The following is a 23,367-nucleotide window of genomic DNA, read 5'->3' on the forward strand; positions in this document are numbered from 1 at the left end:
TGGGTTATGCGACTAGGGTTTCTCTAGTTTTCTTGAGTGGTTCCCAGGTGGTCACCGATCCTCCTCACTCTGGACATCCTGGCCGTGGGGTCTTGCCAAACGAAGCTTTTCTTTTTTGAGGTGGGGGGGTCGTATTTGTATATGTGCACCCTCTACCCCGAACAAAACACAAGCGTAGTAGGAATGTTTTATTAGCAAAGAAGTTTCAGAGAGTGGGTGAAACAGGGCTATATCACTCCTTGGTCCCCACCTCATTTTGGTGGGGCCAGGGTGAGCCCCTTCCTGTCACAGTCACCCCAACTGAAATTGCCTTTCTCTTCGGCCAGTGTTAGCCTCTGAGCAGAGGACCCCGGACCATTCTGTGCGTCAAACACTGAGCTGACTGAGGAGGAGATCTCCCCACAGCTAGGTGTAGTGAGCCAGACGGGGCAGCTCACTGAACCTGGGGGTTCTCTCCATTGTCGCTGCATTCTCCTTCACCAGGTGTGGCTGTCTGGGAGCCAGGGGGTGACTCGCTCTGGAGAGAGGGGAAAAGAGGGGGGCCTGCTGCAATCTCCTTAAGGCAGGAAACGTGGGATTCAGCACCAGCCTCACCTAGTGGAGCCAGGCTGCCTGGTTTGTATCCTACCTCTGCCCCTTCTGACCTGGAAGAGGCGCTTGACCTTCCTCCCACATCTCTTCCAGTGAGGCAAGTATAGGTGTTCCTCAATTTACAATGGGTTACATCCCGGTGAGTACATCATAGGTTGAAAGTATTGCAAGTTGAAATGTATTTAATATACCTAATCTACCAAACACCACAGTTTAGCATGGTCCATCTTTAGCCTGTTCAGAACGCCTTAGCCTATAGTTGGGGAAACACGTTTAACACAAAGCCTGTTTTAATGAAGTGTCGAATGTCTCATGTAATTTATTGAATACTCTGCCAAAGTGTGGTTTCTGCTAAGTACACATTGCTTTCACACTATCATGAAGTCAAAAAATTGTAAGTGGTACCAGGCTCAATGGCTCACACCTGTAATCCCAGCTACTTGGGAGGCTGAGGCAGGAGAATTTCTGGAACCTGGGAGGTGGAGGTTGCAGTGAGCCGAGATTGTGCCATTGCACTCTTGCCTGGGCAACAAAGCAACTGTCTCAAAAAAAAAAAAAAAATACAAAAATGAGCTGGGCATGGTGGCACATGCCTGTAATCCCAGCTACTCAGGAGGCTGAGGCACAAGAACCACTTGAACCTGGGAGGTGGAGGTTGCAGTGAACTGCGATTGTGCCACTGCACTCCAGCCTGGGTGACAGAGCGAGACTCTTGTCTCCAAAGGAAAAGAAAAACATTATCTGGGCATAGTGGCACGTGCCAGTAGTCCCAGCTACATGAGAGGCTGAGGCAGAAGAATCGCTTGAACCCCGGAGGTGGAGGTTGCAGTGAGCTACAGTCGCCCCACTGCACTCCAGCCTGGGTGACAGAGCAAGACTCCGTCTGAAAAATAACTAAATAAAAAATTGTTAGTGGAGCCATGGTAAATTGGGGTCAACCTGTACGGGATGGGTGGGCTGATACTTTGATTATGAAAGTGCTGAAACATCCTGGCACTTGCCATCAGAGTATAGTGGTGTTGGGGGCCAATGTGTTCTGCAAACTCACCCCATCTCCAGTTCTGAAGCTCTAGACCCGCTTCCCCTGCCTGATGCCAAAGGTCTCCTTTTTCCTTTTTTTCTTTTCTTCTTTTTTTTTGAGACGGAGTCTCGCTCTGTCGCCTAGGCTGGAGTGCAGTGGCCGGATCTCAGCTCACTGCAAGCTCTGCCTCCTGGGTTTACGCCATTCTCCTGCCTCAGCCTCCCGAGTAGCTGGGACTACAGGTGCCCGCCACCTCGCCCGGCTAGTTTTTTGTATTTTTTTTTAGTAGAGACGGGGTTTCACTGTGTTAGCCAGGATGGTCTTGATCTCCTGACCTCGTGATCCGCCCGTCTTGGCCTCCCAAAGTGCTGGGATTACAGGCTTGAGCCACTGCGCCCGGCCTTTGTTTTGTTTTGTTTGTTTTGTTTTTTTGAGACAGAGTCTCGCTCTGTTGCCAGGCTGGAGTGCAGTGGTGCAGTCTCGGCTCACTGCAACCTCCACCTCCTAGGTTCAAGTGATTTTCCTGCCTCAGCCTCCCAAGTAGCTGGGATTATAGGCACGCGCCACCATGCCCAGCTAATTTTTGTATTTTTAGTAGAGATGGGGTCTCACCTTGTTAGCCAGGATGGTCTCAATCTCCTAACCTCATGATCCACCCGCCTCGGCCTCCCAGAGTGCTGGGATTGCAGGCGTGAGCCACCGCACTGGGCCCCTTTTTCCTTTGATAAGAGCCTCCCTGGCAGTAGGTAGCAGGAGCCCAGGCATGCATGAAAGGTCTTAGCTAGGTCTCTGTGACCTTAAGTTGCTTCCCCCTTTGAGGCCTCAGTCTCATGACCTGGGGTAGTGTCAACCTCACTGGGGTTTTGCTGCTTTCACATCAAATCCCAGCCCCTGCCAGGCGCTCTGGTTTCACACCTGTAATCCCAGCACTTGATGCTGAGGCAGAAGGATCCCTTGAACTCAGGAGTTTGAGGCTGCAGTGAGCTCTGATCACGCCACTACACCCCAACCTGGGTTACAGAGTGAGACCCTGTCTCCAAAAAAAAAAAAAAAAAAAAAAAAAAAAAGCCACATAGAAGAATCTAGACACTGGTTCTGCACCCCTGGTGCCACTTTTGGGGAGCAGAAAGGGAGGCCTGGGGCATATTTACTATCCTCTGCAGACTGAATTTGCAGCTGGGAAGGCTGGTTTCTCCAGAGCTGTGCTCACCTGGGTTTCGGGCTGGCCCGAGCTCAGGTGGGCATGTAGCAAAGCGGCCACCTCATCCTGCTCAGCCTCCAAGGCGATGGCCAGGGCACTGGTGCCCTCCTGTTGAACGTTAGGGACAGTCAGATCCCTGAGCCAAGCCATGGGCACCCCCCAAGATGCCAGCCCCATTGTGGGGTCTTACATTGTCCAGGATGGCAGGATCGCAGCCTGGCTGGGCGAGCAGCAGCCGCACGGTGTCCAGGCGCCCATACTCACTGGCGCACATCAGCGCGGTGGCCCCATCTGCATCCTGCGCATTCACGTCAGCTCCACACGCCAGCAGGGATGCCACCATGTCCTGTCGGCCATGGCTGATGGCCAGCATGAGGGCTGTCTGCCCCGTCTGGGGAGTGGGGAAGAAGAGGGGACAGGCTGGGGTAGGCTCAGGGAAGGAAGGTCACAGACAGGTTGACTCCCAAAGTGGAAGTGACTGCTGGCTGAGAGCCACAATGGGGGCGTCCACGCACCTGACTGGCCTTGGCATTGACGTCGCCCATGCAGAAGAGTCTCTGGACCACGGCCATGTCCTCCTCCTCCCGCCCCACAGAGGTAAGTGCAGCCAGCATGAGGGCTGAGTAGCCGGCTCGGTTCTGGCGGTTGACCTCGCAGACCCCTGGGAGAGAAAAGGGGGCTGTCCACGGAGATGCCAACACCGCGGCACGACTTGATCCACTCAGCTACCTGCAAGCCTTGGGCACGGCACCTGCATATGGGGTGGTCTCTTCAACGTTCTCCCCACAATAGCCACGTGGTTCCTGCCTCATGAGGGTGTTGCTCAAATATCTATTCAGTGAAGGACCTTCCTATTTCATCTTTTTTTTTTTTTTTTTTTTTTTTGGAGACGTAAGTTTCGTTCTGTCACCCAGGCTGGAGTGCAGCGGTGCGATCTCAGCTCACTGCAACCTCCGCCCCCCGAGTAGCTGGAACTACAGCATGTGCCACCACGCCTGGCTAATTTTTGTATTTTTTAGTAGAGACAGGGTTTCACCATGTTGGCCAGGCTGGTCTCTAACTCCTGACCTCAAGTGATCCACCCACCGTGGCCTTCCAAAGTACTGGAATTACAGGCATGAGCCACTGGCCCAGATCTCCCTATTTCAAATCAGGCAGGGACTTGGTTTTGTTTGCAGCTGTATCCCTCAATACTTAGAATGATACCTGGCACATAGTACATGCTCAGTTAAACATTTGTTGACTAAATAATAAAAGGATATGTTTATTTTCATGGCCACCGCCCGCCAAGCCACCATCGTTGCTCCCCTAAAGAACAGTGCCAGCCTCCACCCTTGACCCTGAATCAACTTCAGGTTCCACACAGCAACCAGGAGCAACTATTTTATTTATTTAGAGACGGAGTCTGGCTCTGTCGCCCAGACTGGAGTGCAGTGGCACAATCTCAGCTCACTGCAACCTCTGCCTCCCAGGTTCAAGCGGTTCTTCTGCCTTGGCCTCCTGAGTAGGCACACGCCACCACACCCAGCTAATTTTTGTATTTTTAGTAGAGAGGGTTTCACCATGTTGGTCAAGCTGGTCTCAAACTCCTGACCTCGTGGTTCACCTGCCTCGGCTTCCCAAAATGCTGGGATTACAGGCATGAGCCACCGCGCCTGGCCAGGAGCAACAATTTAAAATGAATTTCGTTGCCAGGGCAGTGGTGGTGGGTACCTGTAATCCCAGCTACTCGGGAGGCTGAGGCAAGACAATCACTTGAACCTGGGAAGCGGAGGCTGCAGTGAGCCAAGATCACACTACTGCACTCCAACCTGGGCGACAGAGTGACACCCTGTCTCAAAAAACAAAAAAACAAAAAACCTGCCAACACCTTGATTTCAAACTTCTGGCCACCTGTTGTTTGAAGCAGGTCACAGTGATACTGTGATGGCAGCCCTAGGAAGCAAAACAGCCTGGTCAACGCTGCCTGTCCTGAATGAAATACAAATGTGAGCTCAGTTTCCTCTGGGATCAGTTCTGTTACCATCCTGGCCCCCGTTCCTCCCAGTGCCTGTTTGGATGACATTTCCTGGAGTGGCTGTTTTAATCCCTGTCTCCTGCCATTCTGAAGGCTCTGAGAATTGAAGTAGTTTAAGGAAATGAATGGGCAGGAGGGGCATATAGTGAGGAGACCGGGGAAAGGAGCGGGGTCGGAGTCATGAGATGGATACCCTAGTGAGGAAGGAGAGCTGAGAGGAGGGACTGGGGAGTAAAGAGTTAAGTCAAATGACAGCAAAAATGGCGGCCAGGCATGGTGGCTCACGACTGTACACCCAATGGTTAAGGAGGCCAAGGCAGGAAGATCGCTTGAGGCCAGGAGTCTGAGGCCAGCCTGAGCAATATAGTAAGACCCCCATCTCTTAAAAAATTTGGCCGGACACAGTGGCTCATGCCTGTAATCCCAGCACTTTGGAAGGCCGAGGCGGGCAGATCACGAGGCCAAGAGATAAAGAGTCAACATGGTGAAACACCGTCTCTACTAAAAATACAAAAAATTAGCCGGGCGTCGGTGGTGTGCGCCTGTAGTCCCAGCTACTCGAGAGGCTGAGGCAGGAGAATTGCTTGAACACGGGAGGCGGAGGTTGCAGTGAGCCGATATCACGCCACCGCACTCCAGCCTGGCGACAGAGCGAGACTCCATTCCCCCCCCCAAAAAAAAAAATTAGCTGGGTGTGGTGGTTCATGCCTGTGGTCCCAAATACTCAGGAGGCTGAGGTGGAAGGATCGCTTGAGTCTGGGAGGTTGAGGCTGTATCACGCCACTGCACCTCAGCCTGGGAACAAAGCTGTCTGTAAAAAGGGGTTGGGGGATGTTCCCTGTTGGGGTGGCATGCTGTGTGGGTGTCCATGCCTTCCACTAAGACACCAGTGTAAGACGTCAGGTGGTAAGGGGGGAGCACACAGAAATAACCAGAGTGCAGTCCCTGCAGGCTAGCCAAGGGACCCACACATCTTCCTGCTCCCTCTCCCTTTTCTCTTCCAGCTACCCTTGGCCTTGCTTAACTAAAGAATCATCCTGGCCAGGCACAGTGGCTTACGCCTGGAATTCCAGAACATTGGAGGCTGAGGCAGGAGGATCACTTGAGCTCTGGAGTTCAAGAACAGCCTGGGCAACACAGCGAGACTTCATCTCTACTAAAAATACAAAAATTAGCCAGGTGTGGTGGACAATGCCTGTAATCCCCGCTACTTGGGAGACTGAGGTGGGAGGATGACTTGGGCCTGGGAGTTGGAGACCAGCCTGAGCAACATGGTGAAACCCCATACCTACAAAAAAAATTTAAAAAGAATCACCCTCTTTGTTGACTTCATCCCCTGGTTGTCTTCTGCTATGGCCCTTACTACCATTTGAAATCATTTGTGTTTGTACTTGATAATCTTCTCTCTACACTCTTGGCTCACCACCCCCACCACACACACACACTCAAAACTACACGTTCCTGAAAGTTCTGGGGGAGCAGGCATTTATTCAACACACACTTGACGGTTTGCTGTGGGTCTGTCAGGCAGGCACGTAGGGTCAGGTGAGAGAGGGGTATGGAGAAGAGTTCATGACAGGCTGAAGGATGATGACAGAAGCAAAGAGACAAGGGGTGGGGGCTGTGAAACGGCGAGGGCACAGGGGGTAACTGTCTCCATAAGGTCCAAGGATGACTGGAGTTGGGGAATGGGAGCCTGTGAGCCGAGAAGCTGGGAGGTGAGGGTCGGGAAGTGGGGAGCTGGGTTTCTGTAAGGGGCACAACTATTAGTGACATCAAGGTCTGGGGCTGATGTTATACCTGTAAAGCTGATGTGGGGCAGAGTCAAGGTCAAGGAAGGAGAGCAGTCAGGAGGTTGGAGGGATCATGGGGGAGGATACTGAAATTGACAAGTGTCGGCCGGGTGGGGTTGCTCACTCCTGTAATCCCAGTACTTTGGGAGGCTGAGGCAGGCAGATCACCCGATGTCAGGAGTTCAAGACCAGCCTGGCCAACATGGTGAAACCCCGTCTCTACTGAAAATACAAAAATTCGCCAGGCATGATGGCACTTGCCAGTAATCCCAGCTACTCAGGAGGCTGAGGCAGGAGAATCACTTGAACCCATGAGGCAGAGGTTGCAGTGAGCTGAGATCACACCAATGCACTCTAGCCTGGGCAACAGAGCAAGACTCCGTCTCAAAAAAGGAAAAAAAAAAAAAAAAAGAAATTGACAAGCGCACCACAGTTCTCCCCACTTTCTCACTTGTAGTTCTCAATAATAACTATAGGCTGGGCACGGTGGCTCACTCCTGTAATCCCAGCACTTTGGGAGGCTGAGGCGGACAGATCATGAGGTCAAGAGATAGAGACCATTCTGGCCAACATGGTAAAACCCCATCTCTACTAAAAATACAAATTAGCCAGGCGTGGTGGCGGGCGCCTATAGTCCCAGCTACTTGGGAGGCTGAGGCAGGAGAATCACTTGAACTCGGGAGACGGAGGTTGCAGTGAGCCGAGATCACGCCACTGCACTCCAGCCTGGCAACAGAGCGAGACTCGGCCTCAAAAAAACAAAAACGACTATAACCTATGTGGCTTTAACCTATGTGGAGCCTGACCAACATGGAGAAACTCTGTCTCTACTAAAAATACAAAATTGGCCAGGCGTGGTGGCTCAAGCCTGTAATCCCAGCACTTTGGGAGGCCGAGACCATCCTGGCGAACACAGTGAAACCCCGTCTCTACTGAAAAAATACAAAAAACTAGCCAGGCAAGGTGGCGGGCACCTGTAGTCCCAGCTACTCGGGAGGCTGACGCAGGAGAATGGCGTAAACCCGGGAGGCAGAGCTTGCAGTGAGCTGAGATCCGGCCACTGCACTCCAGCCTGGGCGACAGAGCGAGACTCCGTCTCAAAAAACGAAAAAAAAAAAAATCATGCCTATAATCCTAGCTACTCAGGAGGCTGAGGCGGGAGAATCTGGGAGGCGGAGGTTGCAGTGAGCCAAGATTGTGCCATTGCACTGTAGCCTGGGCAACAAGAGCGAAACTCCATCTCAATGCTCTGGAAATGCAATCTTGAGATAAGGAGGAACTGGCTGGAACAGCCTAGGCTCTGTTCCTGTCCCCATCTAGAAACAGGTTGTCCTTTAATGCGTTAGCCCAGCAATTCCTGTTCCCCAGGGTATAAACCTAGAATGGGCCGCTTTCCACCTGCAGTGCAAGTGGGGCACCTGCAGACCAGATGCCATCCATCTTGGGCAGCCTTCCTGAGCCTTGGGGGATTGCTCACTGTCAGTCTTAGGCTTCTGCTGTCCCTTGCTGCCTATCTGTAAATAAGGAACCTGCTTCGTGTAACTCGTTATGTGAATGAGTATTCTACCTTACCAGACTCGGGCAGGTAGGAAAAGCACATTCCAAGGTGCAATGGGCTGAAGGGGTAACCAGTGCACAGTGGACCTGCTTTGCAGCAGGGATTAGGCTGGAGGGAGAGAGAGAGAACTGGCCAGGAGCTAAGGTTCAAGAAACAAGGAGCTACTTGAGGTCAAAGGTAGAAGCCGGAGAGGCAGAGTGGGGAGGGGTCTAGTTAGTGACAAGATGCTCCAGGGTAGGGTTTGAGAAGGAAGAGGGGTAAAGGTCTGGAAGTGGAGAGCAAGAACAAAGGGCACACCCAGGTACCTCCAGGCCCTGGATTCCAGGGCATGAAAGAGGAAACAGCTCCTGAATGCAGGGGCATTAGTGTATATGACAGCAAGCAAGTACAGGCAGAGCGGAGATGGGTGAGAACCAGGAGAGGGTCTGGAGAGGCCGAGCCAAATGGGAATTAGAGGCTGGGCACACTGGTTCACACCTGTAATACCAGCACATTGGGAGGCCTAGGCAGGAGGATCACTTGAGGTCAGGAGTTCAAGACCAGCCTGGCCTCACGCCTGTAATCCCAGCACTTTGGGAGGCCGAGGCGGGCGGATCACAAGGTCAGGAGATCAAGACCACGGTGAAACCCCGTCTCTACTAAAAATACAAAAAAATTAGCCGGGCGCAGTTGTGGGCGCCTGTAGTCCCAGCTACTCGGGAGGCTGAGGCAGGAGAATGGCGTGAACCCGGGAGGCGGAGCTTGCAGTGAGCCGAGATCGCGCCACTGCACTCCAGCCTGGGCGACAGAGCCAGACTCCGTCTCAAAAAAAAAAAAAAAAAAAAAAAGACCAGCCTGGCAACATGGTGAAACCCGTCTGTACTAAAAATATAAAAATTGGCCGGGTGCGGTAGCTCACACCTGTAATCCCAGCACTTTGGGAGGCCAAGGCGGGCAAATCATCTGAGGTCGGGAGTTCGAGACCAGCCTAACCAACATGGAGAAACCCCATCTCTACTAAAAATACAAAATTAGCCAGGTGTGGTGGTGCATGCCCGTAATCCCAGCTACTTGGGAGCCTGAGGCAGGAGAACAGCTTGAATCTGGAAGGCAGAGGTTGCAGTGAGCCAAGATTGTGCCATTGCATTGTAGCCTGGGCAACAAAAGCGAAACTCCATCTCAAAAAAAAAAAAAAAAAGCCGGGTGTGGTATGCGCGCCCATAATCCCAGCTACTCAGGAGGCTGAGACACAAGAATCACTTGAACCTGGGAGGTGAAGGTTGCAGTGAGCTGAGATTGCACCACTGCACTCCAGCCTGGGCGACAGAGCGAGACTCTGTTCAAACAAACAAACAGGGCCGGGCACAGTAGCTAACGCTTGTAATACCAGCACTTTGGGAGGCCGAGGCAGGCTGATCAGTTGAGGTCAGGAGTTTGAGACCAGCCTGGCCAACATGTTGAAACCCTGTCTCTACTGAAAGTACAAAAATTAGCTGGGCATGGTGGTGGGCGCCTGTAGTCCCAGCTGCTTGGGAGGCTGAGGGAGGAGAATCGCTTGAAACCGGAAGGCGGAGGTTGCAGTGAGCAGAGAGATCGTGCCACTGCACTCCAGCCTGGGCAACAGAGCGAGACTCCATCTCAAAAAAAAATAAACAACAACAACAAAACAAGTAAGGATTCAAATGCAGGAGATAAGGGGGCCAAGGAGCATGAGGCCTCTTGTGGTGACCAACGATGCCAACTCCCCTGCCATAGCCCCAGCCCCCTTTAAGGCATGAGATGTCCAAGAAATTCATTTAGATTCATTCAGTGTCCCCTGTCTCTGACAATGGCCCAGCTTCCAGAGCAGCTGTATCCTTTCCTAGGTCATAAAGACTGCAGGGATGGGAGGGATCTGTGTGTTTAGGGGGTTCAGGGCAGGCAGTGGGCCCGCCTCAGCCTGCAGTTAGTGCCAGAGGTGCCCAAAGGCTGACTCAGAGGTTTCTGAACCTGCAGGAGGGCACCTGGAGGGAGGGGGCTCCTGGTGGACAGCAGTTTGTTTACCGCCCACCAGACCCTTTGTGCCCAGTTTATTGGGGCAAGCAGCTGGAGGTGGGTGGGGCAGAGTGTCCCATCCCAGGAAGGAGTCAGAGCCCCGCCTGGTGAGTTCCTCCCCTCCAGGCTAGACACTGGGGCTCAGGAACTCCGTGAGTGCTCCGGCTGGAGATTCAGGGACAGAGCACATGGTGGCCATTTACTGATCTCCTACCACCCGTATTATCATAGCTACCCAGGGAGGGAGGCCTTGCCAACCCCATTTCACGAGTAAGATTAAATAATGCCCCTAAACTGAGGTTTACCTAAGCCCAGAGCTGTTTATTCCCTCCAGCTGCAAAGTGGGAGGAGCCTCAGGGCAGAACTAGAGGTATGGTGGGGCCAAAAGGTCTCTTTTCCTTTTTTTTTTTTTTTTTTTTCCAGACGGAGTCTTGCTTTGCGGCCCAGGCTGAAGTGCAGTGGTGTTCACTCTTGGCTTACTGCAACCTCCGCCTCCTGGGTTCAAGTGATCCCTGCACCTCAGCCTCCCTAATAACTGGGATTACAGGTTCCCACCACTACGCCCTGCAAGTTTTTTTTGTTTTGTTTTGTTTTGTTTTTGTTTTTGAGACTGAGTCTCACTCTGTCGCACAGGCTGGAGTGCAGTAGCACAATCTCAGCTCACTGCAACCTCTGCCTCCCAGGTTCAAGCTATTCTCCTCCCTCAACCTCCTGATTAGCTGGAATTACAGGCATGTGCCACCACACCCAACTAATTTTTGTATTTTTAGTAGAGATGGGGTTTTGCCATGTTGGCCACGCTGGTCTCGAACTCCTGACCTCAAGTGATCTGCCCACCTCAGCCTCCCAAAGTGCTGGGATTACAGGCATGAGCCACTGTGCCTGGCCCAGAGGGCAGAAGGCCTTTCAGAACCCAGACACGAAGAGGTTTAAAACCTGAGGAGGTTGACTGGGTGCAGTCACTCACACCTGTAATCCCAGCACTTTGGGAGGCTGAGGCAGGCAGATCATGAGGTCAGGAGATCAATACCATCCTGGTCAACATGGTGAAACCCCATCTCCACTAAAAATACAAAAATTAGCTGGGCGTGGTGGCACACGTCTGTAGTCCCAGCTACTCGGGAGGCTGAGGCAGGAGAATCGCTTGTACCTGGGAGGCAGAGGTTGCAAGGGGCCGAGATGGCGCCACTGCACTCCAGCCTGGTGACAGTTTGAGACTCCCTCTCAAAAATAACATAACATAACATAACATAAACATAAACATAAACATAACATAACATAACATAACTCGAGGAGGAGTGGTGCCCTGTGCTGGCAGCCATTCTCTGCTTTCATCTCCAGAGTCTTTGAGCCTAGGTCGGCCCCCTGCCCTCTCCTCCCCTATTTCCTCGTGTCCCACCCACCCTCCCTTAGCTCTGACCCGTATTCAGGAGCAGGCTTGCGATGGCCAGATTCCCGTGGGACACACAGTAGTGGAGGGCCGTGTTTCCGTTGCCATCCGTCAGGTTCACCACGTGCGCCAGCAGCTCGGGTCCCAGGTGCCTCACCCCTTCCAGCATCCTGGCCACGGGCTCCGCCTGAGAGCGCCGCTGGCTGGACACTCGAAACCACTCCTGGGCCACGAGGCGCACTGCACCCTGCCGGGATAGGGGCGAAGATGACGTCAGCGATGTTGGGGGAGTTGGAGGGGGTACTGGGAAGAGATCCCTTTGGCGTTTCCAGGCAGGGAAGGAAGGTCACTCCTCGCCCCGGTGGGGAGCCATGCGGACCCAGATGGAGCGTCGGGGCCACACCCCTATCGGAGGGCAAACATGCGGGGAGGGGGTCCTTTCCTTCTAGGGAAGATTTTGCGGGAGAAATTGGAATGGGGAAAGGCAATGAGCGCTTGCCCCTGGGGAGTCCGGGAGTGGGGCCGGGGCCGGGCCTTTTTGGGGAAACCAAGGAAAGATCGGCGCTGTCCTGGGAAGGAGATCCCTTCGGAGAACCCGGGATAAGGCCAGATGCCTGGCGGGAAGGGATGGAACCCGGTGCGCTCCCCTAAGTGGGTGTCAGAGGTTCTTGGAGGCGCCCGCGCCACTCCCTGGTGCTGGGCTCCCGGGGCACTCACGCCGTCGCGGGCTACTCCGCGGGGCCGGCTCAGCTGCCGCTGCAGCGCTGCGCACGCCTCCCTTAGACGCGGGCTCAACTCACACCTGCAGAGAACGCCAGGAAAGGCTCAGGATGGATCGGAGGCAGCGCCGACCAGGAGGGGAGCAGCTGCCTCCTCTCCAAACTCCTAGCGAGCGCCGCTCACCTCCCCTGTGCCACCAGCTGAGGCTCTGCCTCCGCCTCGGGCTCAGGGTCCCGGATGTCCCCGCCGCTGGGAGGGCCAGGGGTGCCCGAGTCGGATTCCCCGCCGCTGTCATCCCCGGAGCCTGAGGAGCTACCCGGGGGCTCGGCGCCACCGTTGTCGCTGTCGCCATCGCTGTCGCTGGCGTCCTCGCTGGAGGAGCTCTCGTACCTGGGGGCAGGGTGGGAGGCGTCTGCTAAACCTACCCTGTGGGCTCGTTCTGGAGACCTGCGACGTGGGTGTGGACGTTCCCATTTTATAGATGAGGAAACTGAGGATTTCCCAGACCACGCTGCCAGCAGAGGGGCAGAGCTGGGGTTCCAACCCCAGTCTATGTCCCGGCAGAAGATGCCACGGGAGGGGAAAGGCGCTCACTCTCCGTTGAGGACCCCAACAAACTGCAGGTTCTTGGGTCCGGAGCTGGGTTGGGCACCAGCGGTGCCGTCTCTCTTCTTCATGATGGATTTGAGGATGCCTGGCGGGGATGAGATGAGGGCACTGAGTTCGAGTCCGGCGCCCAGCAAGCCAGGGCCCAGCGACGGGGTTGGGACTCACCCGCGGGCGCCACGGCCCTGTCTCTGTCCGTGGATCCGGGCGAGCTCTCCTGAATCAGGGAGGGCACCTCCGCCGGGGGCTCGGTCTGCGCGGCCTTTTCGGCACAGCTCCACAGGGTCTGGGTGGTGGCCTCGTGCAGCTGGGCCCCCACCTCTGCCTCCTCCGCAGCCTCGCGGGCCTCCTCCAGCTCCCGCAGCCGGCCCCGCAGAAGTTCACTCACCCCGCGCTGGTGCTCCAGGCTGGCTCGCAGCAGCTCCAGCTCACGCTCGGCGACCGCGGGCAGCCCCAGCAGCGCCTCGGTCACCCATGCATCTGCCTCAACGGTCTCGGGGGCAGCCTCCACGCCGGCCTCCCGGGTCTCCGGCACGGCCTGGGCACCCGTTTCTCGGGTCTCGCGCACGGCCTCGACAGCCACCTCCCGGGTCTGGGGTGTCCCATCGAGACTCCCGACCGCCCCGTCGAGGACCTGGAGCGCGCCCTCGCTGCGCCCTGCAGCCAGGCCGTCTGGGCCGTCAGCCCGGGGGCTGGCCTTGGCACGGACGCCACGCTCGGAGGTGGCCAGGCGCTCGGTAAGCCGCCGCAGCTGGGCGAGCTTGTCCGGGCGCGTCTCAGCCTCCCAGTCTGGCTCGGACTGCGCGCGCCCGGCCAGCAGCCGCGCCTTCTCAGCACGCAGCGTGCGCACCTGCTCCTGCAGCTCGGGCAGCGCTCGCGCCTGGTCCTCGAGCTCGCGCAGGCGCCTCAGCGCCGCGGCCATCTGCTCGCGTACCAGCTGCAGTTGGGCAGGGCCGGGAGAGGCAGGGGCAAGGTTAGGGGCGGGGCTGCTGCGGCCGGACACTCGTGGGCTGCGAGGGACCCCGCGGCCGGGGCTGGGCGCGCGCTCGTGTGCCTGCGCCAGCTCCAGCCGTCGGCTGGTCTCCCGAAGCGTGTGCTCGACGCGCGGGTTGCGCACGGGCGCGCGCGGCGACATCAGGGGCTCGGAGGGCGCGCCCGGGGAGAGTACGCCCGGTGCTCCACCGTCGTCACTGGCCAGGGACTCGCTGGATGTCCAGGCGCCTGGGCTACGTGCGCCCGCGAGGCCGGGCCGGGGCGCGCGGGGACGGCGCGCGGGCAGGGGTCCAGGGACGCGGCGGGCGGCGGGGCCACGCTCCAGCTCCTCTATGTACTTGAGGAAGTCCAGGTCCAGGTGGAAGCCATAGGGCGTCTCCACCAAGTAGGGCGAGCTCGGGCTGCGGGCGCCCCCGGTGGCGGGGACCGGGCACAGGCGGGGGCCGCCCAGGTCTGGAGGCACGACGGGGGCACGGGGAAGGGGCATCAGAACAGGGAGACCCGGGAGATACTAAACAAACCGAGCGTGTCCCCCACCCATGCCCACGCTTCACACCTATCTGTACCCAAGTTTTCACTCAATCGCACGTTTAATGAGCGCCTACTGTATGCTAAGCACGTTTCTAGGCCCTGGGGACAAAGCAGTGAGCTAGACAAACATCCCTGTCCTCCTGTAGAAAGCAGATAAGCATCCTTCTAAACGATACCTAAGGCAATGATAATAATAATGGAATAAACGGAGGAGGCGCTACTTAGCCTCTGGTTGCCAGGGAAGCTTTCCCGTGTAGGGGACTTTCCTGTGGAGGGGAGCCCTGGCCCGGCGTGGTGGTTCGCGCCTGTAGTCGCAGCATTTTGGGAGGCCGACACAGGCGGATCACCTGAGGTCAGGGGTTCCAGACCAGCCTGGCCAACATGGTGAAACCCAGTCTGGGCTAAAAATAAGAAAATTAGCTGGGCGGTAGTGGCGCGCGCCTATAATCCCAGCTACTCCGGAAGCTGAAGCAGGAGTATCACTTGATTCTGGTAGGCGGAGTTTGCGGTGAGCGGAGATCGCACCACTGCACTCCAGCCTGGGCGACAGAGGAGACCCTCTCAAAATAAATTAAAAAAAAAAAAAAACAACAACAAAAGGAGCCCGGGCCCGACGTGGTGGCTCACGCCTGTAATCTCAACATTTTGGGAGGCCGAGGCGGGTGGATCGCTAGAGCTTAGGAGTTCGAGACAAACCTGGGCAACAAAGTGAGACCTCATCTCCAAAAAAAAAAAAAAAAGAAAGAAAAAGAAATAGCTGTGCATAATGGTGAGCGTCTGTAGTCTCAGCTACTCAGGAGGCTGAGGTGGGAGGATCACTTGAGCTGGGGAGGCAGAGGTTGCAGTGAGCCGAGATCGCACCACTGCACTCCAAACTGGGTGACAGAGTGAGACCCTGTCTCAAAAAAAAAAAAAAAGGTTGGCCCAGGGGAAGCCCTGCAGGATGAGGAGGAAGCAGCTGGGAAAAGGTTTCTAGAAGAAAACAGCCCATGGAAATACCCTGGGGTAGGAGGGAGGAGGGCCAGCTGGAGTCACAGCCAGCTGGAAACCAGGGTGTCCCGAGCAGAGTAAAGGAAGGCAGGGGGAAGAGGAATGGAGGCACAGGGGCCACACTTTCCTGGTTTGAGGGCTACCTGGGGAGGGGGCTTGTAGTCCACTTGTGATTTGTGCCATAGGTGGGAGTTTTTTTGTTTTGATTTTTTCTTTGTTTGAGACGGAGTCTCGCTCTGTTGCCTAGACTGGAGTGCTGTAGTGCCATCTCGGCTCATTGCAACCTCTGCCTCTCAGGTTCAAGGAATTCTCCTGCCTCAGCCTCCCGAGTAGCTGGGACTACAGGCACGCGCCACCATGCCTGGCTAATTTTTGTATTTTTAGTAGAGACAGGGTTTTACCATGTTGCCCAGGCTGGTCTTGAACTCCTGATCTCAAGTGATCCCCCCACCAAGGCCTCCCAAAGTGCTGGGATTACAGGCATGAGCCACCGCACCCGGCCGTGATTGATACCATAGGTGGTTTAAAGCAGGCTCATGACATTGGAGAGGACCCTCTGGCCACTGGAGGGCTGTGTCCACACACACAGGCATCAAGCATTTCTCTGTGCATGCGCGCACACACATATCTCTTTTTGCACACTCACCAGGCAGGTTCTGATGCAGGGCAAACTTGGCCATGTTTCCTGCAGCAGCTGTCAGAGGCACCCTGCAAAAGGGGTGAGGGTGGGGCTGGGTGCTGTCCCTCTGGCTGGAGCCTCTGGGGCCTGCCTTTGAGTCTAAGTAAACAGGACCCAAGAGCTCTCCTCCACCCACCAACCTCCCTCCACACATGCCCTCTCTTTCCTCTTCCCACAAGAGACCTTGAAACTTTTTTTTTTTTTTTTTTTTTTTTTGAGACAGAGTCTCGCTCTGTCACCCAGGCTGGTGTGCAATGCTGCAGTCTCGGCTCATTGCAGCCTCCACCTCCCGGGTTCAAGTGATTCTCCTGCCTCAGCCTCCTGAGTGGTTAGGATTACAGACGCCCACCACCACGCCTGGCTAATTTTTGTATTTTTAGTAAAGATGAGGTTTCACCATGTTGGCCAGGCTGGTGTCCAACTCCTGACCTCAAGCTATCCGCCTGCCTCGGCCTCCCAAAGTACTGGGATTACAAGCATGAGCCACCGTGCCTAGCTGACCTTGAAACTTTGGATGGAATGAATGATCCCCAGGTGTCAGACATCAGCCTGCTGGGCAGGAGGAAGCAGGAAAGACATCAAGCAAAAAGAAGAAGATGACCAAGAAAACAAGGGTAGCTGGGAGTCGGGAAGGCGTTCCAGACCTGCTGAGTTTTCTGATAATCTCTGGGGAAAATTAGAAATGGATGCTCTATGTAGTGGTATGAGCCTTTAGGAAAGGAAGACCAGAGCTGGAAGCCCTTCACAGGATCATTAAAAACTCATCTGGAACCAGGTACCCTGGCTTATGCCTGTAATCCCAGCGCTCTGGGAGGCCGAGAGGGGCGGATCACCCGAAGTCAGGAGTTCAAGACCAGCCTGGCCAACATGGTGAAACCCTGTCTCTACTAAAGATACAGAAGTTAGCCAGGTGTGGTGGCGTGCATCTGAAGTCCCATCTACTCAGGAGGCCGAGGCAGGAGAATCGCTTGAACCCAGGAGGCGGAGGTTGCAGTGAGCTAAGATCGCGCCACTATACTCCAGCCTGGCAACAGAGCAAGATTCCGTCTCAAAAAAAAAAAAAAAAAAAAAAAAAAAAAAGATGTAATTGTGCATCTAAAGTTTTACCAAGGTCAGTTGTGAAACTCTTGCAGGAATGATGGGGAATTGCGGGCTGGATGCACCAAAGATCCAAATCAACAGATACTTGTCTCCCTGGAATGTCGCTAGTGGAGTGTCACAGGCTTGATCCTTGGCTCATAAGTTTGTAATGCAAACACAAACACCTGGGTTGTCAGAGCTGTATTATTCATGAGGCTGTCTGGGAACGTGACTGTTTAGATGACACGATGGAGGCTGTAAGAGAGTGAGGAAGATTGGGCCACATATAATAATGTGATATTTAACAAGGACAAACATTGAATCCAGAACTTTGGTTCAAAAAGCACAGGGTGAAATCTCAGCACTCTGGAAAGCCAAAGCAGAAGGATCGCTTGAGCCTAGGAGTCAAGACCCACCTGGGCAACATAGTGAGACCCTATCTCTTTTTTCTTTTCTTTTCTTTTTTTTTTTTTTTTTTGAGACAGAATTTCCCTCTTGTTGCCCAGGCTGGAGTGCAATAGCTCGATCTCAGCTCACTACAACCTCCACCTCCCAGGTTCAAGTGATTCTTCTGCCTCAGCCTCCCAAGTAGCTGGGATTACAGCCACTGCTACTACACTCGGCTAATTTTTTGTATTTTTAGTAGATACAGGGTTTCATCATGTTGGTCAGGCTGGTCTCGAACTCCTGACCTCAGGTGATCCACCCACCTCGGCCTCCCAAAGTGCTGGGATTACAGGCATGAGCCACCGTGTCTGGCCGCTATCTCTACTTTTTTTTTTTTTTTTTTTTTTTTTAAATAGCGAAACCACCAGCACAGTGACTCATGCCTGTAATGTCAGCATTTTGGGAGATCGAGGTGGGTGGATCACCTGAGGTCAGGAGTTCAAGAGCAGCCTGGCCAACATAGAGAAGACTCATCTCTACTAAAAATACAAAATTAGCTGGGCGTGGTGGTGCACGCCTGTAATCCCAGCTACCCGGGAGGCTGAGGCAGAAGAATCGTTTGAACCTTAGAGGCAGAGGTTGTGGTGAGCTGAGATCGAGTCATTGCACTCCAGCCTGGGCAACAGAGCAAAGCTGTGTCTCAAAATAAATAAATAAATAAATAAATAAATAAATAAATAAATAAATAAAAGAAATGGCAAAACCCCATCTCTACAAAAAACACACACATTTCCTGGATGTGTTAGCATGCACCTGTAGTCCCAGCTACTCAAGAAGCTGAGGCAGGAGTATCTCTTGAGTCCAGGAGATGCAGGCTGCAGTGAGCTATGATCATGCCACTGCATTCCAGCCTGGGTGACAGAGCAAGACCTTGTCTCAAAAAAAAAAAGAAAAGAAAAGAAAATGAAAAAAGAAAGAAAAGTAAAGAACGGGAGCACAGAGTGGGAAAGATGGGCTTTGGAAAGCCCATATGGAAAACCTTCGGGGAGGGGAAAGTGCCTATGGTGTGTCCTGCCTGATGACGTGTAATCCCCATAGCTGGACACAATGGTGCATGCCTGTAATCCCAGCTACTCAGGAGGCTGAGGCAGGGGAATCGCTTGAACCCGGGAGGCAGAGGTTGCAGTGAGCTGAGATCGTGCAATTGCTCTCCAGCCTAGGGGACAGAGCCAGACTCCGTCTCAAAAAAAAAAAAAAAAAAAGTCTATATATATATATATATATATATATATATATACACACACACACACACACACACACACACACATATATCCCCCATACAACACTTTGCATACTGCAAAGTAGTATTATTATTCATATTTTGCAGATGGAGAAACTGAGGCACAGAACAATTAAATCAGTTGCCTGTGGGAAGCACCCTCAGATTGGGCTCTGCCCATCTTCTGCGGACCCCTTGCCAGCAGGTCCCTGCCACAGCTTCTCACTGCCCCTTACCTGTCCAGTCCTCCACTGACAGGCGTCTGCCAGACCCAGTTCATCCTGTCCCTGGGCCACTGCCCATCTGGGCTAACCACATGGCAACACTCCCAGCCACGCCTTCTGGCTTCTCGAATCCCTGGTGACCACCTGTGTGCCTGATACTACCAAGCATTGAGCACCCACCAGCCCTCCTGACTCATTACCCTACTCCGCTGCTGGGGAAACCCTCACCCCACCTCCCACTTCTGTCTGGCCGAGGTCCGTGACCCCTCCCTTCCCACTCCAAGGCCAGGCAGGGGGCCCTTTCCAGTCCCCAAGCAGCTGTTTCCCGTCCCTTCACACCGGCTGCAAGGGGTGGGTCAACAGGCCAGCGGGTCATTGCAGAGGACAGCCAATGCCGTTCATCACTTGCTTTCAGGAAATTGCCAGGGAAGAACTGGATTGTGGAAAGAGTCCAGATCAAGGGTTGGGGGGTCTGGGTCTGCTTCTCACACAGCTGGCTATATGACGCAATGGGGTCAGCGTCCTCCTCCGGTGACCTGGTCATACCCAAATCCCAGGCCCTGGGATCTCAGAAGACAGCTGTGGGTCATTCCTAAGACCTAAACTAGCTGAAGCAGTTGGATCCAGAGGCTGGGCTAAGAAAGGAATGGATTCCTCCAGAATATCAAATAATAACAACACTTTTGACATTTACTATGGGCCAGCCTCTAGTCTAAGGAATTTATGGATATTTACTTTTTTTTTTTTTAAGAGGCAAGGTCTCACTCGCTGTGTCACCCAGGCTGGAGTCAGTGGCTCCATCATAGCTCACCGTGGCCTTGAACCCCTGAGCTCAAGTGATCCTCCCGCCTCAGCCTCCCAAATAGCTGAGACTACAGTAATGGACCTCTACACCTGGCTAATTCAGGCTAATATTTTAAATTTTTTGTTTGTTTGTTTTAGATGGAGTCATGCTCTGTCGCCCAGGCTGGAGTGCAGTGGTGCGATCTCGGCTCACTGCAACCTCCGCCTCCCAGGTTCAGGTGATTCTCCTGCCTCAGCCTCCCAAGTAGCTGAGACTACAGGTGTGCACCACCATGCCTGGCTAATTTTTGTATTTTTAGTAGAGACAGAGTTTCACCATGTTGGCCAGGCTGGTCTCAAACCAGGTGTGAGCCATGCCCGGCCTAATTTTATTTTTTGTAGATACAGGTGTCTTGCTATGTTGCCCAGGCTGGCCTCCAACTCCTGGGCTCAGGCAATCTCCCCAGTTCAGCCTCCCAGAGTGCTGGGATTATAGGCATGAGCTACTGCACCTGATTTTGACTTATTTTTTTTAAAATCCTAGCTAAATCCACTGAGGTTGGATTTCCTATGACCATTGTCCCTTCCCCTATTGTACAGATGGAGAAACTGAGACACAGAACAGTTTAGTGTTCTGCCTGTGTCCTGTCATAAACAGAGAGAGGCAGGATTTAAACCCAGGCAGGTCTTCCAGAGTCCTTGCTTTGGCCACTACACTTGAATGCTTTCTTTTTTTTATTTTTATTTTTGAGACGGAGTCTCTGTTACCCAGGCTGGAGTGCAGTGGTGGGATCTCGGCTCACTGCAACCTCCAAGCCCAGGGTTCAAGCGACTCTCCTGCCTTAGCCTCCTGAGTAGCTGGGATTACAGGCACCTGCCACCACACCCGGCTAATGTTTGAATTTTTAGTAGAGACGGGGTTTCATCATGTTGGTCAGTCTGGTCTCAAACTCCTGACCTCGAGAGATCAGCCCTACTCGACCTCCCCAAGTGCTGGGATTACAGTCATGAACCACCAAGGCTGGACTTGAATGCTTTCTAGAAACAGCCCCTTCCCCTTACCAGCAAGAGCAGGGAGCCTTAGGGAGCTTGTCCCTCCCAGCCTACACCTGTGTCAGACTCTGTGGGTGTCCCTGATTGGGGGTGGACTGGAGTGGGGGGTGGAGCTGCCTTCCCTGTCCTCCGCTCCCTGCCCTGGCTGTCACGGCTAGATCCGGATTCTCTGCCTGAGACCCCCTCATTAGGCCGTCAGAGCCGACGCCATACGCCCCCTCTCCCGCCCCAGGGACTATTTTGGGACGTAGAGCTGTGATCACCAAACCGGAGTGGTGGGGGCCACGGCAGGCCAGTGAGGATCCCAGTCCTGGGGAGAGGGCGCCTTCCAGGAGGCCCTGAGTACTGGCAGCCCCTGATGTTTGCTGGGACTCTCAGACTCTTGAGGTGGGGGGGGGGGTTGGTGACGGCAGGAAGGGGGGTGCTAAAGTCATCATCACCCGTCCACCCCCAGGTCTTCCTAGCGGCACAGAGACAGAGCAGTTTCCTACAGGAAGCGCCGCCGGGCGGTCCCATCCGCTACCCATTGTCTGCGGGTCCGGGGGCCGTGCGTCCCTCCCCAAAACACCGTTTCCGGGTCACGCTCCCACACCCAGCCCAGCGCGAGGGGCTGGATGGGGTCCCCAAGCCGTCCCGGGAAAGGGTCCCAGAGCCGGTTGTGGTATTAGGAAGCGAACAAGCCCCTCAGTGAACTCCCGAAGGGCGAGAGGGGGGCGAGCCCACGCCTCCAGAGCCCCCCACTCTGCTCGCTACCCACCTGGGTCTCCCAATGTGGGAGGGGTCCCGGCCCGAGGACACGGCGCCCGCCCCGTCGCAGCGGCCAGAGTCCGCAGTGGGGCTGGAAACGCAGCGTAGCGCCGGGTCCCGGTGCGTCCCCGAATCCAACCTCCCAGGGATCCCCCATCCGTGTCCCCGCAAGCTGGCGATTTACCTGAAGCCGCAGCCCCAGCCGCGCCCGCACCCGAGCCCGCCCCCTCGAACTCCGGGTACTGATTATCAAGGCCCTCGCCCTAACTGACGGCCATGCCAGCCAACCAGCCCCTGAGGCCCTCCACGCTATCCAATGGGACGGTGGGGTGGGACAGGCAGGCGGGGCCTGGAATGTAGGGCGTGACTGGGGGCGGGACCTGGAGTGACGGTCGCCGAGCGCGGGCTGGTGGCATTTCTGCCCCAGCAGAGGTCAAGTCCCTGCCCAGCGCCGGGCCAAGGAGCTTGGATTTGATCCACAAGCCCGAGGGAGCCATGGGAGAACTATGAGTAGAAGAGTAACCCAGTGGGATTTCTGTAACTGGCATTTATTTTGCAGTGCCTGGGTGAAGTACCAGGACCCGGATCTTCCCCATCGCAGGGCCTCTGCACATGAGGTTCCACCTATCTGAAGTGCTTTTCCTTGCACCTGTACACGCAGGTACTTTTTGAGGCTCCCCTACTGTTTTTTGTTTTGTTTTGTTTTGTTTTTGTTTTTTGAGACGGAGTCCCAGGCTGGAGTGCAGTGGCACTCACTGCAACCTCTGTCTCCCGGGTTCAAGCTATTCTCCTGCCTCAGCCTCCCAAGTAGCTGGGATTACAGACACACACCACCACGCCCAGCTAATGTTTGTATTTTTAGTAGAGATGGGGTTTCACCATGTTGGCTATGCTGGCCTGGAACTCCTGACCTCAAGTGATCCGCCTGCCTCAACCTCCCAAAGTGTTGGGATTACAGGTGTGAGCCACCGCGCCCGGCCTTCACTACTTTCTGAGGTTCAGCTTTTGTGTTGCTGCCTGCTAAATGCCTGACACAGCCCCTCCCCACTTAGTATTTTTCTCATCACTCTATTTTATTAACCTAATAGCTACTTTTACTATCTGAAAAACAAAAGCAGACTCTGTTATTGCCAGGTACAGTGACTCACGCCTGTAATCCCAGTATTTAGGGAGGCATAGATGGGAGGATAGCTTGAGCCAGGAATTGAGACCAGCCTGGGCAACATAGCAAGACCTAGTTCTCAAAACAAAACAAAACAACAAAACAAAAAGACAAAAACAAAACACTCAGTTATTTATTTGGTTTATTTTTTAATTTAATTTTCTTTTTTTGAGACAAGAGTCTTGCTCTGTCCCAGGCTGGAGTGCAGTGGCGCAATCTCGGCTCACTGCAACCTCTGCCTCTCAGGGTTCAAGCGATTCTCCTGCCTCAGTCTTCTGAGTAGCTGGGATTACAGGCGCACACCACCACGCCCAGCTAATTTTTGTATTTTTAGTAGAGACAGGGTTTCACCATATTGCCCAAGCTGGTCTGGAACTCCTGACCTCAGGTGACCTGCCTGCCTCAGCCTCCCAAAGTGCTGGGATTACAGGCGTGAGCCACCATGCCTGGCTGGTTATTTACTGGTTTATCTGCTTGCTATCTCACTGAAGTATACGCACCAAGGCCGGGTGTGGTGGCTCATGCCTGTAATCCTAGCACTTCCTGAAG

At 54.4% G+C, this 23,367-nt stretch overlaps 1 protein-coding gene across 15 annotated transcripts; it reads right to left on the reverse strand.

The window, feature by feature from the left end:
* Positions 1–175: 175 nt before the first annotated feature.
* KANK3 (KN motif and ankyrin repeat domains 3) lies at positions 176–21,878 on the reverse strand. Of its 15 annotated transcripts, none has more exons than XM_074025673.1 (12): positions 21,841–21,878; positions 17,211–17,438; positions 16,071–16,132; positions 13,079–14,356; positions 12,899–12,998; positions 12,488–12,694; positions 12,302–12,386; positions 11,615–11,831; positions 3,329–3,474; positions 3,004–3,204; positions 2,823–2,921; positions 176–517 (listed from the first exon to the last, which is right to left on the reverse strand). In XM_074025673.1, the coding sequence occupies exons 3-12, from the start codon at positions 16,102–16,104 to the stop codon at positions 434–436; spliced, it is 2,451 nt and encodes an 816-aa protein (XP_073881774.1). In that variant the 5' UTR covers positions 16,105–16,132; positions 17,211–17,438; positions 21,841–21,878; the 3' UTR covers positions 176–433. The 15 variants fall into 15 exon arrangements, with proteins under 15 accessions (XP_073881774.1, XP_073881775.1, XP_005587888.3 ...); XM_074025674.1 differs by having other exon boundaries at positions 21,667–21,878; XM_074025669.1 differs by lacking the exon at positions 176–517 and adding an exon at positions 880–1,129.
* Between the last annotated feature and the right edge of the window lie 1,489 nt (positions 21,879–23,367).

This window comes from Macaca fascicularis, chromosome 19, assembly GCF_037993035.2.
Source record: "Macaca fascicularis isolate 582-1 chromosome 19, T2T-MFA8v1.1".
NCBI lineage: Eukaryota > Metazoa > Chordata > Mammalia > Primates > Cercopithecidae > Macaca > Macaca fascicularis.

What these genes read in the sequence shown, in the direction of transcription:
- KANK3 (XM_065535227.2), bottom strand. Translation starts at nt 19,129, where the DNA reads ATGAACTGGGTCTGGCAGACGCCTGTCAGTGGAGGACTGGACAG. An exon ending in CCTGCATCAGAACCTGCCTG is followed by an intron (nt 14,357 to 16,070) that starts GTGAGTGTGCAA and finishes TCGTGCCTCCAG; the next exon opens with ACCTGGGCGGCCCCCGCCTG. An exon ending in AAGCCTGCTCCTGAATACGG is followed by an intron (nt 3,475 to 11,614) that starts GTCAGAGCTAAG and finishes TTTCTCTCCCAG; the next exon opens with GGGTCTGCGAGGTCAACCGC.